This window comes from Rhinopithecus bieti, unplaced genomic scaffold (assembly GCF_001698545.2).
Source record: "Rhinopithecus bieti isolate Rb0 unplaced genomic scaffold, ASM169854v2 scaffold_31527, whole genome shotgun sequence".
In the NCBI taxonomy this organism is placed as follows: domain Eukaryota; kingdom Metazoa; phylum Chordata; class Mammalia; order Primates; family Cercopithecidae; genus Rhinopithecus; species Rhinopithecus bieti.
In genome coordinates, this window is record NW_016813959.1 from 1,475,036 (window position 1) to 1,490,113 (window position 15,078).

The window sequence follows — 15,078 nt, forward strand, 5'->3', positions numbered from 1 at the left end:
TTAAATTTTCTTCTTTATACTTAAAAAATTATAACAAACCTGTTTAAAGTGTTCTTAAAAATTAAATGCCTACATGCTAGGCCCTTCTGTGGGATTTGGTTCTGGTAACCACCCTTGGCTTTCATGACACTACATTTCCTGGTTCTCTTTCTACCTAGATGATCTTTCCTTAGCTGTGTTACTGGATCCTTTTCTCCTGCCTATACTTTGATGTTCCCCATAACTAGGTTTACTCATTCTTCTCTTTTTTTTTTTTTTTTTTGTGACAAGCATTTGCTCTGTTGCCCAGACTCAAGCACAGTGGTACAATTATACCTCAAACTCCTAAGCTCAAGTGATCCTCCCACCTCATCCTCCTGAGGAGCTGGGACTACAGGTGCACACCTTCATGCCCAGCTAATTTAAAAAATGTTTATAGAGATAGGGGTCACACTATGTTGCCCAGGCTGGGCTTGAACTCCTGGCCTCAAGCGATCCTCCTGCCTCAGCCTCCTGAGGAGCTGGGACTATAGGTGTGCACCTTCATGTCCAGCTAATTTTTAAAATGTTTTTAGAGATATGGGTCACACTATGTTGCTCAGGCTGGTCTTGAACTCCTGGCCTCAAGTGATCCTCCTGCCTCAGCCTCCCAAAGTGCTGGGATTACAGGCATGAACCACCATGCCAGGCCTACCATATCATCTTGCACATATAGCTAGCCCTCTCCCATCTTCCTGCCTCAAAATTCCCAAAGTCAGATTGGAAAGAATCTATTTTCTCTATTATGCTTGCCTTCCCTGTGTCTGGGTCTGTCCCCACCAAGAATGGGGATTATGCTGCCATCTCCTTTGTGGGCTATTTATAGTCTCTGGACTAGACTTTTTCTGCCTTGAGCTCTTCAGTGTCTGAGATTTCTAATTAGTTCGGTGCTTCTCAAGATTTCTTCATTACTACTCTCCCAAAGGAACTTTTCTAGACTTTTTCCTCCCCAGATTATCCCTCCACCCCATCAAATTTTAATACACTGCTTATGTCCTGTGGCCCTTTGGAGGGACATAAACCATTCTACTAACTTATACTACCTACAAATTTTTTGCTACCTCTATCCCCTACCCCCAAGAAACAATTTCTTCACTTGGAGGATGGGTGGTAATATTGCACCCATGAGAATGTATGATGTAGGTGGATAGTAAAGAGCACGAAAGACATGGTCATGAGGCTCAAGGTTTCATTGAGGCCTAGAGGCAAAGAAAAAGGGGAGGAACTGTGGGGAGGTCTATAATCCTGGGCGATAGTGAGCTTGGTTTAGGACTTCTGATTTGCAGAGAATTTAAGTTATCACTAAGAAATGGAAATCATTATATATGTACAGTTTAGTACATTCAGAAACTAGATCTTCTAAATTACAAGAAATTATCAATCCTGCTTTCATGTCTCTGCTGCTATCTAAGGCTTAATTTTTTGTTGGTTTGTTTGTTTTTTGAGACAGGGTCTCACTGTTACCCAAGCTGGAGGGCAGTGGCAAGATCACAGCTCATTACAGCCTCAACCTCCTGAGCTCAATCAATCCTTCCACTTCAGCTTCCTGAGTAGCTGGGACTACAGGCACCCATCATCATGCCCCAGCTAATTTTCAAAAATTTTTTTGTAGAGATGGTGTTTTGCCATGTTGCTCACGCTGATTTCAAATTCGTGGGCTCAAGTAAATCCACCTGCTTTGGCCTCCCGAAGTGCTGGGATTGCACAAGTCCTTTATGAAATCATAAATATTGATTTCATAGCACATTGTCTCCATATTTCAAATAGCAAATCACCATAAAGTTTTGATGTAAATAGGTAAGAGTAACTCAAAAACTGATCTAACAAGCAATTTGGCCACTATTTGAGAATGAAATCTCAGGAATGCAGACGTCTATGGTGTTAACATAGTAGGAAAGAGTAATGGAAGAAAAGTAACTTGGCAATTGATTTGCAAGTTAGACTTTGATTTAAAGCAGGTCTCTTTCTGGGTTTGTAACACTTGGGGATTAAATTTTTCAACATAAAGCAAATGAACCAAAATATGAGTGAATATGAAAATTACTAAGCTGTAGGGAATACATTGGAGAGGTTAAGGGTACAGGCTTTAGAATTAAAACCTGTTTGGTTTTACTCTTGGTCCTACCATTTACTATTTATGTGATCTCAGTTTCCTTTATGTAGGCATAATAATAGATTGTTGGTGGGATTAATCAGACACTTATATAGTGTCTGGCCCACATCTGTTAACTGCTGTTACTATCTTCAATATCATTACCTTTATTATGATTTGTATGTGGAACAACCTACTTGAACCACACATTTCGGAGCTCTTGTAGGGATTGTTGTTCCTTCTCTATACTCTTTGAAATAACTGTGGGCTCTAATTTTGCCCTACAGAATGCTATAGGAAATATTTATACAACACTTGCTATTTTACCTTATTTTTCAGATTAAACAATTTTATTCAATAAACATTTATAAAGCATCCGCTATGTAATACTTGCTATTTTAGTTACCGTAGAGCTGTTATCATCCCCAGTACTTGTTGCCTTTTTTAAAAGGAAGAATTGCCAAAGAAATGTACTTTATGTATTAGCTTTTTAAAAAGTTTGCTATTTGTAAACCATATTAAATACTTTCTGAAGTACAATAGAGAACACATAAAAACACTGTCAAATGTTTAAAAAATTTGTCTTACCGTTCATATCTTTCAGTTGAGATCTGCCTTTTCAGGGCATCATAATCTGTTTGTAACTGTGCCCCTTTAGCTCGAAGCATGGTGTTTTCCCGGCTTTGACTAGTTCTTAAAAACAAATTTAAAAATCCAGAAATAAATGTTCTGTTTTGTAAAGTCAAGTGCTGTGGTTTTTTAAATTAATAAAGAGAAGATCAAGACCTTTCAACAAGAATTCTCTAAACTTGTAGGGCTTTTATCACATTTTCTTTTTCATTCATTTATTTATTAAACATTTACTGAACATCTATTACATACTAAGCACTAAAGCAATGATAGGGATACAAATTTGAATGGGACATAAACTGTAATATCAAGATGTAAAGTGTCGTCATTGGCTCTTTCTTGACGCTTGCCTTGGAAAGAGAAATGTTAATATTTTTAATACCTTTCAAAAGCTCATTCTTCCATGCCTACTCTACTCTGGGTTTCCTTCCCTCTTCCTACAAATATGTCTAAATCCTTCTATTGTAAAAGTATGACATCATCAATCTCTCCCAAAGTAATCAATACACGTAATGTGGGTCAAATCTCATAGCCTTTTTAGAGTCCTTTTTCCTAATCTACAGCATAAAACACAGCCACCTCTTCTTCTCCTGAGAACACTCTCTCTTCACTGACTCCTCTATCCATTCCTCAAATGTAGGTACTTTCCTAACGTTTTCTCTTCTCATTACTCTGCCACAGTACCACCTCTGTAGTGAAGATATACAGGTCTGCACCTCCCAACATGATGTTTCTCCTGAGCAAGTCTCCTAAATTTCCAAAAGCAGCAGACATATAAGCCAAATATTTTGGTTTTGTACACCCTTCATATGCTTTTTGTTTGTTTGTTTGAGACAGAGTCTCGCTCTGTCGCCCAGGCTGGAGTGCAGTAGTGCAATCTCGGCTCACTGCAACCTCTACCTCCTGGGTTCAAGTGATTCTCGCACCTCAGCCTTCTGAGTAGCTGGGACTACAGGTGTGCACCACCACACCTGGCTATTTTTTTTTTTTTTTGTATTTTTAGTAGAGATGGGGTTTCACCATGTTGCCCAGGCTGGTCTCAAACTCCTGAGTCCAAGCAATCCATCCGCCTTGGCCTCCCAAAGTGCTGGGATTACAGGTGTGAGCCACTGCACTTTGCCTATCCTTTATACTCTTATCCTTTCCTCCACTTCAAAAAAATTAAAAAATTATCCTTCACAAGCAATTGTCTTTGCATAAATTGACTCAAGACACTTACAATTTGCTTTCAGAAAGGGTTAACTTCTCCTTAAGTAGCTGGATTTCTGTATCCTTTTCATGGGAGGTTAAGTGAGAATGAAATTCTTTATCTCTGTTTGTAGCCAACAATGATTCAAGGTTTTTAACTGTATGTCTCTCATTTGACAGTTGTTTTTTCAATAGGTCTGACTCTGACTTTACATTTTCTAATTCCACTACAACCTACATGAAAAACAAAGTAAGATTACTTCAGTACAATTTAAACTTACTCTGAAAAAATTATGTATATGACAATATAGCTCTGTGGAACTAGTCATCCATCACTTGTTTCATTTTGGGTATTGGTTAAAGATTATGAACCATTTCTTTAAGTATAAGAAAGACACTTTATTTTCAAAATAATCTTTGTTATTTTTACCATGGGCTTATTTGGCTATAGGATCTACTCCAATCCTCAAATAGTTTTCAGTCATGGTACCTTGTCAAGAGAGGGTCATTAAGACAAAATCATAAGGGCAATGAGATCCTTCTGGTTGAATATGCTTACTCTGACTACATAATCAAGTCAGTATTGTAGCTTCTCAGTACTTGAAAATAAGGATACTACTAGATGAGTGAAAATTGAAAACAACCATGTTTGAAAACAAACACAAGGTTATTTAAAGTAATGCCTCTGTTTGGGAATGGCAAATTCTAGCTAAATAGACTTGTTTAATTAAGATTTAAACACCTTGAGATTTTATCGGGAAAATATTCTATTTTGGAAGCACTGAACCGTTCAATCCTTCATTCAAGTCTTACTTTTTTTTTTTTTTTTGAGACAGGGTCTCATTCTGTTGCCCAAGCTAGAGTGCAGTGGCACAATCTCTGCTTACTGCAGCCTCAACATCCTGGGCTCAGGTGAACCTTCCCAGCCTCAGCCTCCCAAGTAGCTGGGACTACAGGCACATGCCATATGCCTGACTAATTCTTTGTATTTTTTGTAGAGACGAGATTTTGCCATGCTACCCAGGCTGGTTTCAAACTCCGGAGCTCAAGCAATCTGCCTGACTTGGCTTCCCAAAGTGTTGGGATTACAGGTATAAGCCATCGTACCTGGCCTCAAGTCTTACTTTTAAACAGAGAAAGAATGTAGTAGGATATGCTCCTAATTTATAATCAGAAAATTCATAATTTCCTAAATAGCCATCTATTCCAAAACAGCACCCACTTTCATCACTACGTTTGCCTGAGAAATCTTGCAAAGAATCAAGCAGTCAAATCTGGTTGTCAAAATCCTGTAGTCAAAAGTAACTACTGTAGGCCGGGCACAGTGGCTCACGCCTATAATCCCAGAACTTTGGGAGGCCGAGGCCGGCAGATCACCTAAGGTTGGGAGTTTGAGACCAGCCTGGCCAACATAGTGAAACCCCATCTCTACTAAAAATACAAAAATTAGCCAGGTGTGTCAGCAGATACCTGTAATCCCTGCTACTCGGGATGCTGAGGCAGAAGAATTGGTTGAACCCAGGAGGCGGAGGTTGTGGTGAGTCGAGATCGCACCACTGCACTCCACCCTGAACGACAGAGCAAAACTCCATCTCAAAAAAAAAAAAAAGTAACTACTCTAAAAGGAAACAAATATATGCATGGTGTGGTGAATGCTAAAGTAAAACAATTAGAGTAGGGCTCAATAAAACAATTTGCCAAGACAATTTCTCTTTCTTACCCTCTCAAACTCAAGGTTTTTGGAATTCAATTGCTGGGTCATAATATCTTTGCCTGAATCAAGTTTAATGCAAAGTTCTCTAAGAGATGACAAGTCATTTAATACTGTTGCTTTCTCATCTTCTTGATGTCTCAGCTCTTCTTCTAATCGAGACATGGCTTTTGCCATTGATGAGATCTGAGATTCATAAGCATGATGGGCATTTATGTGCTGAAAAAATAAAAAGAAACAAGTAAAAAAATAACTCAAACATTTTAAGAAACTGAATGTGTACAGCCAACAATCTCACTTTAGAAAAATATGACAGTCAATTTTTGCTTATTTTAAAATACTCTCAGGAAGCTGCCTACTATTTAAAGATGACCTATTTAATGCTTAACAAAAGGAATTGTGTATAATTATTAATCATGGTAACTGTGTACCTCATGTGTATATTTATATATTTGGAAGATGTAAAAAAGAAAGTTATTGAGTCACGGGGTTGTGGATATGAGGAATTTTGAAATTGCATTAAATTTTTCCTTTATAAAATTATCTCTGTTATATAATGCCATTCAGAAAAAGTAACATAATACATATCACTCCTCCACTGTCTTCAGTTAAATTCTAAATTCCCAAAAATGGGGTTTAATTCAAAACTAACATACCTGAAGAAATTTAAATTTAACCTAGAGTAATAGTACAGTAACGTTTTTAATATTTTAATAACTGAAATAATGAAAAAAATTTCAAATACTGATACCATTTTTTTAAGAAGAATCCACATTTGAAATTTCTCACAATTTGAATTATGAGTAATACAAACTGATATAAACTCTACTTCTGGGTTTTGGGAAGAATTCTGCATTTGAAAAATAAAATTATTGCAACAGGCTATTAAAATGGCCAGGTACAGTGGCTCACGTCTGCAACCCCAACACTCTGGGAGGTTGAGGTGGGAGGATCACTTGAACCCAGGAATCTGAAACCAGCCCAGGCAACATAGTGAGAACCTGTCTACAAAAAAATACAAAAATTAGCTGTGTGGTGGCACATGCCTACAGTCCTTGCTATGTGGGAGTCTGAGGCGGGAGATCACCTGAGCCCAGGAGTTCAAGGCTACAGTGAGCTATGGTCAAGCCATTCCACTCCAGCCTGGCCGATGGTGCAGACTCTGTCTCTTAAAAAAAAACTCCACAAATCTACATGGAAAATCTAATATTGTGCTGTGAAGATTCAATCAACTTCAACAATTGCAGAAAAGTATTTAGATTTTTTAGTGCATTACTAAAAACTAACCTAAACAAATATAATACTGTAGTATTGTATTGTAAAATTGGCTTATACTTTAATAAAAGCTAATTTCGTATACCACATAAGAACACGAACAATAAAGAACAAAATAATTGAAGATTATTTGAGAATAGTTGCTGAAAAACTCTTCTGAAGGTTGAAAGGCATTCCTTTAACTAGTTATTATACTCTTCTTAACAGAAAAACTTTTAGAGACAGTGTATTAGTTCCCTAGGGCTGCTGTAACAAACTACCACAAATGAGGTGTTTAAAAAAAAAAACAGAAATTTATCCTTTCACAGTTCTGGAGGCTGGAAGTCCAAAATGTGGGTGTTGGCAGTGCTGCCTCCTTCCAGAGCTTCTGTGGGGGCATCTGTCCCATGCCTCTCTCCTAGCATCTGGTGGATGCTGCCAGTGCCTGGTGTTCACTGACTTGTAGACATATCACTCCAATCTCTGCCTCAATCTTCATACAGCCTTCTCTGTACACACTGTATCTAAATTTTCCTCACTTTTGAAGGACACCCATCATTCTCTGGGTTAAGGCCTGCCTTAATCCAGCACAACCTCATCTTAACTTGTTCATATTTGCAAAAACCCAGTTTCCAAATAAGGTCATGTTGACAGATACTAGGGGTTAGGATTTCAACGTATCTTTCTGGTGGACACAATTCTCCTACCCTCTGGTCCCCCAAAATTCATGCCCTTTCCATATACAAAATACATTCACTCCATCCCAACATTCTAGCATCAACTCTAAACCCAAAATCTCATCTAAGCACCATTTGAATCACATATGGGTGAGACTCTGAATATGGACCACATTGGGACAAAATTCACCATGTACAGACCTATGACACTGGAAAACAAGTAAACTGCTTCCAAAATAAAATGGCAGGATAGGCATACAATAGACAGTCCCGCTGTAAAAGGGAGAAAATGGAATAAAGGAGTTACTAGTCCAAAGTAAGTCTGCAACCAAGCAGGCCAAATCCATTAGATTTCAAAACCTAGTAATAATCATTTGTGCCTTGTTTATCTGGTGCTCTGTCCTCTGAGCCAGCCAGGGTGGCCCCACCCTGTGTCCCACAGGGGCAGTGGCCTTGCCCTCTGAAACCAAGGAGACAGACAGTAGCTCCATCATCTGAACCTGTGATGTCTGGGCTTGTGGTGGTAGCCACAGCCCCACCAGCCTCTGAGCTGCCCTTGGTGGCCTTGCTGGTCTCTGAGCTACCCTTAGAGTCATTCTGTTCTTTTTTTGAAGGTGAACTTGCAGCCAACTAGCTCTGTTGGTCTGTTTTCTGCTAGTAGGATCCCAGAAGTCCAATAGCCTTCCTTCATTTCATCCCATTTCTGCTCCTTTCAGTCAAAGCTGGCAGTGATTCTGCTGAGATGACTGATTGGATTCATCAGTCACATATCTAATCTCTTCACCAAGAGGTTTTCTAGTCACACTCTACAACATACTGTCTGGATAGGCTAAGAATTTTCCAAAATCATCAAGTTCTGGTTTCTTTCCTTTTTGTTTTTTTGAGACAGGGTCTCACTTTGTCACCCAGGCTGGAGTGCAGTGCCACAATCTCGGCTCACTGTAGCCTTGACCTCCTGGGCTCAGCCCCCCAAGTAGCTGGGACTACAGTCACGTGCCACCACGTTCAGCTAATTTTTTTGTATTTTTTGTAGAGACGGGGTTCTGTCCAGGCTGGTCTCGAACTCCTGAGTGTAGTTTTTTGGTGGATACAGGTGGATTGCTTGAGCGATCTGCCTGCCCTGACCTTCTAAAGTACTAGGATTACAGGTGTCAGCTACCACGCCCGGCTTCATGTCTTGGTTTCTTTTTTGTTTTTTAGTTCCTCCCTCCATTTCTCTCTTTCCTCTCACATTTTACTACAAGTAACAAGGAGAAACCAGGCTGTCTCTTCCGCACTTTGCTTGGAAATCTTCTCAGCTAAATATCCGAGTTCATCCCTTACAAATTCTACTTTTCTCCCAACAGTAGACCATAACTTAGCCAAGTTCTCTGTCACTTTATAACAAGTAACATCTTTTCTCAACTCTGTCTGAGACATCACCAGAGGAAACATTCATATTTCTGGCAAAATCCATCCATGACAACATATGTATTCTGTAAATAACAGAAGTTTTCTTTACAGCTCTCACTTCTTCTGAGTCTTCATCACAATTGCCTTTAATGTCCACATTTCTACCAATGATCTCTTCAAGGCAATCTGGGCTTTTTCTGTCAAGCACTTCAAAACCCTTTCAGTCTCTACTCATTACCCAGTTCTAAAGCCACTTTAATATTTTCAGGTATTTGTTGCAGCAGCAACCCACTTTCTGGTGCCATAATCTGTATTAGTTTCTTAGGGCAGCTGTAACAAACTGCCACAAATTGTGTGGCCTAAAAAAATAGAAATTATTCTCTCATAATTCTGGAAGCTAGAAGTCCAAAATTCAGGTGTTGGCAGGTATGGTTCCTTCTGGAGATTCTGAGGCAGAATCTGTTCTTTGCCTCCCTCCTAGTTTCTGATGGCTACTGGCAGTCCTTGACATTCCTTGGCTTTTACACATATCACTCTAATCTTTGCCTCCATCTTCATGTGGTGTTCTCTCCTGTGTCCAAATATCCATTGTCCTATCCACCATGACCTCATTTTAACTTGATTCCATCTGCAAAGACACTTTTTCCAAATAAGAGACTGGGGGTTGGTACCTCAATATATCTTTTAGAGACTATAATTCTATCTGCTAGAGATAGTCAATACTTTCTCCTGAAAGATAAAAATTATAAGACTACACAAAACAAAAATGATAATAATGGCCAACTATTGTATATCAATCTAACCCTGGGTCCCTATATTTTAACTGAACTCACATTTTTTATTATGAGATTTTTATAGACTGTCTTTATGACAAAATCTTACTTAAATCTACATGCAAAAAAATAATGGTGGGCTCTTACCTTATATCATTTGTAAAAATTAACTTAAAATGGATCAAAGACCTGAGTATATGAGCTGAAAGTATAAAACTCTTATTAGAAACCATAGGGGAAAAGCTTTATGACACTGGAGTTAGCAATGATTTCTTGGATATGACACCACAAGTATAGGCATCAAAAGAAAAAAAATAAATTGGACTTCATTTAAATTGAAAACTTCCGTACATCAAAAACTATTGAAAACGCAACCCACACAATGGGAGAAAGTATTTGCAAACCACATATACACTAAGGTATTAATCTCCAGAATATATAAAGAACTTCTACAACAATTTAAAACAATCTGATTATAAAAAATGAACAAAGGATTTGAATAAGCATTTCTCCAAAGAAGATACACAAATCGTTAATAAACAAATGAAAAGATGCTCAACATCACTAACCATTATGGAAATGCAAACCAGAAGCACGAGATACCGCTCCACTCCCATTACGATGGCTCTTATAAAACAAAAAATTAAAAAATTACAAGTATTGGTGAGGATGTGGAGCAATTGGAACCCTCATGCATTGCTGGTAGAAATGTAAAATGGTGTAGCACCTATGGAAAAACCACATGGCTATTCTTCAAAAAATTAAATACAGAATTATCATATGATTCAGTAATTCCACTTCTGGGTATATACCCAAAAGAACTGAAAGCAAGCACCTGAACAGATATATTTGTATACCCATGTTCACAGCAGCATTATTCACAACAGCCAAAAGGTGGAACCAAATCAAATGTCTATTGACAGATGAATGGCTAAACAAAAATGTGGTACATACATACAATGAAATGTTACTCAGCCTTAAAAAAGGATGAAATTCTGACACATGCTACATAATACGGATGAACCCTGAGGTAAAGTAAACCATAAGGCTAAGTGAAATCAGTCACAAAAGGACAAATATTGTGTGATTTCACTATATGAGGTACCTAGAGTAATCAAATTCACAGAGACAGAAAGCAGGGTGACAAATAATGGTGACAGTTACACAACATTGTGAATGTACTAATGCCATAGAACTGTCTACTTAAAAATGGTTAAAATGGGAAATCTGATGTATGTATCTTTTACCACAAAAAAAAGTAATGGGGCTTGCATGAAAATTAAGAGAATGACAGAAATTTACCACTGAACTTGATTTTATCAATGTTTATGACCTCAGGTCAATAAAGTATCTTTGAGGCCAGGCGCGGTGGCTCATGCCTGTAATCCCAGCACTTTGGGAGGCTGAGGTGGGTGGATCATTCAAGGTCAGGAGTTCGAGACCAGCCTGGCCAACATGGTGAAACCCCCGTCTCTACTAAAAATACAAAAAATTGGCCAGACGTGGTGGCGTGTGCCTGTAATCCCAGCTACTCAGGAGGCTGAGACAGAAGAATCGCTTGAACCAGGAGGTGGAGGTTGCAGTGAGCCGAGATTGTGCCATTGCACTCCAGCCTGGGTGACAGAGTGGGACTCTGTCTCAAAAAAAAAATAAAATAAAATAAAATAAAGTATCTTTGAATGTTTTCTGTTTCACTAAATAACATCTTTACAAAACAAATAAATATATTACCTCTTGAATTTCTTTTTCTAATAGCTCCACTCTTTCTCGAAGATGTCTCCTCTCAGTGTCAATAGAAAGAAGTTCCAGTCGAACTGAGCTGCTTTCTCCCTCCGCTTGATGGGCTTTGACCTCCCAGTCTTCAGCACGGTTATGAAGCATCTGAAATCTATCTAACAAATCTTGATTTTCTTTTTCCTGGTTTAATCATAATAAAATTGTTTCTAAATTAGTAACTGTCACTTACTGGAACACCCATTTCATAAACACATACACACACAGAGCATTCTGTTCTAATTTAGGAAGCATTAGTTATCTGTGCAGGTACCACACTAAAATCTATGGGAAAAACAGAAAAAGGCAGTAGGCAGGATCTCTACTTTAGAATATTTAATATCTAATTGTAGAGGCAGAATAAAACCAACATGAAAAGTTAAAAAAAGAAAACCCTCAGTCTTAAATCCAACCTAAATAGCATTTTTCACCTTGGCAGCCATTAAGCTCTCCCATCGTGACACCTCTGTTATGTATTTATGAACTCTGCTCTTCATTTCTTCTTTTTCTTGCACTGCTGCTTCCAATTCCAATGAGATTTCCTACAAATAAAAAAATTAAAGACAATCTAAAATGAACACAACACCAAATAAATTTTATTTATATTCAAATAATTCCTTTGGAATTGGAGAATAAGATAGAGTAGGACAAAAGGAAAACTGTTCCTGTTATTTTCACATATTTTCCTGGCAGATCTCATCTTTTAAAATTTTCAGACAGAGTCTCATTCTGTCACTCAGGCTGGAGTGCAATGGTGTGATTACAGCTCACTGCAGCCTTGACCTTCTGGGCTCAAGCAATCCTTCCACTTCAGCCCTCCGAGTAGCTGAGACCACAGGCAAATGTCACCATGCCAGCTAATTTTTTTTTAATTTTCTGAGATGAGATCTCACTATGATGTCCAGCCTGGTCTCAAACTCCTGGGCTCAAACAATCCTCCTACTTTGGTCTCCGAAAGTGCTGGGATTATAGGCGTGAGCTACCATGCCTGGTCTGATCTTGACTTTTTAACCAAACTTTATCACACATTTCCCATAATAGTCCTGATCATGTATCTGGTATTTACACTAAGGGCTAGCTATGATCAGGGGCTGACATTAAAAAAATTCATATTTCATCAATATGCTTTATGCTGAATAATACTGAAAACAATTTTTTAAAAACATAAAATATTTAAAACAGGAAAATCACTGGTTTTCTCAGTATAATCTGTTAGGAAACAAGCACAAACAGAACTAATACCTTTCAGTATTTGCCATTCTAAAACACTCACTCATTTAACTACAAGTATATTTCAGAGCAGACATAAGTAAGCACAAATAATTATAACCTATCCTGAGTCTTTAAAACACAGAAACTTTGCTCTGGGAGTGATGCTGATGTCCTCACCCAGTAGGGTGACAATGATTTCTGACATACAGAATTTCATGCTCTCACCTTAGGTTTTCTTGCAACAAAGACCAAAATGGTGAGAAGATCAGTTGCACCCATTAGACACCCTGTGATATATAGCAGCATTCTAAGCAACTTTATTTTTTTAGACGGAGTCTCACTCTGTTGCTCAGGCTGGAGTGCAGTGGCACGATCTCGGGTCACTACAGCCTCCACCTCCAGGTTCAGGTGATTCTCCTGCCTCAGCCTTCTGAGCAGCTGGGATTACAGGTGCATACCACCACGCCCGGCTAATTTTTGTATTTTTAGTAGAGATGGGGTTTCACCATGTTGGCCAGACTGGTCTCAAACTCCTGATCTCAAGTGATCCACCCACCTTAGCCTCCAAAAGTGCTAAGATTACAGGTGTGAGTCACTGTGCCTAGCCTAAGCTACATTTTTTCATACCCTGATAAACACCATTGTCCTTAATGAATTATTTATGTCACTTATTTTTATGTCATTAAATTTTAGAAAAAAAATTTAGAGCTTTAATATTTAGCAAACAATGGATACTATAAAACTATCAAAATTTATGCATTGTGTTCATACTTGGTTTTCTCTTGCCATCGTAGCCAGGTCATCTTGCAATCTTCTGTTTTCCTTAAAAGCAATTTCTCTAGATCTTCCTACTTCATCGAGTTCTTTGTGAGCTGCATCAAGCTGGCGCCGGAGGCTGTTTATCTCACGATCTCGATTAACTAATGTTTCTTTTAGCTGGCTGTTAAATGAGTGATGTGAAAATAATAAAGAAAACTTTTAAAAACTGTAGTTCATTTAAAAGAAAACTTATAGTCCAAGTATACTTAGAATACAAATATACTGTGATTATAAGAAATTATAACTGCTGCATTAAGATACCTATTAATTAGGTAGAACAGACCTTTTAGAGCTCTACCAATAATTACATGCAAATGAAGTAAAAAAAAAATAAAGGTATTAATCCAACAGTCAAGTAAACACAGAAAACTTTCAAGTGTTAAAAGTTGAATAGCTTGAGCCCAAGAGTTCGAGACCAGCCTGGGCAATATAGGGAGACCCCGTTTCTACAAAAAAAGTTTTTTAAATTAGCTGAGCGTGGGGGCACATGCCTGTAGTCTCAACTACTCAGAAGGCTGAGGTGGGAGGATCACCTGAGCCTGGGGAGGCCGAGGTTGCCATGAGTGGAGATCATGCCACTACACTCCAGCCTGGGCAACAGAGTGAGACCTTGTCTCAAAAACAAACAAAAAGTAAAGCATAGATTGAATTGGCAAATATTTATTAAATGTCTATATCCCCACTATTATATAAAATGTTAAGGGTATGTAAAATAAATATAATAAGCAATTTTTTTCTTGAAGTGGCTTACAATCTGTCTGGAGAGACTAGACATAAAACGTAAAATTTTGTGACAGCGCTCAAGATAGGTTTAGATGGAGAATAAATTCAAGATTGGCTACTAAGTAATTTAAGTTTTAATGATTAGGCTCCAAGTGGCATAATTACAGCAAAAATAAGGAACAAGTAGGTATATAGGAGAATAGTTAATAAGACGTAAGTGTTTATATGTGGATGACAGAAAAGGAGAGGTTAAAGAGGATAACATATTTTCAAGCTGGAGACTGAGAAAATGATGCTACCATTGACAAAAATGGGGAAATTGAAAGGGAAATTCTTCTATTGCTACATTGCTACTGAATAGATAAAGCTGTATTCACTTAAAATCTCCTAAAAAGCTGGATGTAATTTCATTAATGACTTACTTCACAGCTGATTCACACTCTGAGATCATTAGCTTCATTTGAGCAACAGTTTTCTCCTATAGAAATTACAAAAATGTGTAAGATTTTAAACCAAAATGTCTTTAGCTAAATTTATATAACTTGTCATATTCACATAGTTCAAATATGCAGCTCAATTATATAAAGTATGCCTAAAACAAAGCTCCAAGTGAACATATCTCCATGTCCCAATCGTACTTCACATACTGGCGTGTTTTGACCTACCCTTGAACAGTTTTCTTGAGTTTGCTTTAATGAGATCTGATAAAATCACATTCTACAAATAGATAAAATTACATTTTGAAGATTAACATTATTTGAAAAAAATGATATTTAAACATTAGAAAACATGGTCCTGGGTCTTAGAAACTTCTAC

General features: G+C 37.9%; 1 protein-coding gene across 1 annotated transcript in view; it reads right to left on the minus strand.

Annotated features, from left to right (window-relative positions):
- The window catches only part of CEP135 (centrosomal protein 135), an 80,607-nt gene that overhangs the window by 8,672 nt on the left and 56,857 nt on the right, over positions 1 to 15,078 (minus strand). Inside the window, exons 19-25 of the mRNA XM_017849286.1 lie at positions 14,685 to 14,740; positions 13,492 to 13,660; positions 11,940 to 12,050; positions 11,467 to 11,652; positions 5,649 to 5,858; positions 3,960 to 4,162; positions 2,699 to 2,803 (exon numbers count right to left, since the gene is read on the minus strand). Coding sequence (XP_017704775.1) covers positions 2,699 to 2,803; positions 3,960 to 4,162; positions 5,649 to 5,858; positions 11,467 to 11,652; positions 11,940 to 12,050; positions 13,492 to 13,660; positions 14,685 to 14,740 — 1,040 coding nt within the window. The remainder of the gene's footprint in view (positions 1 to 2,698; positions 2,804 to 3,959; positions 4,163 to 5,648; positions 5,859 to 11,466; positions 11,653 to 11,939; positions 12,051 to 13,491; positions 13,661 to 14,684; positions 14,741 to 15,078) is intronic.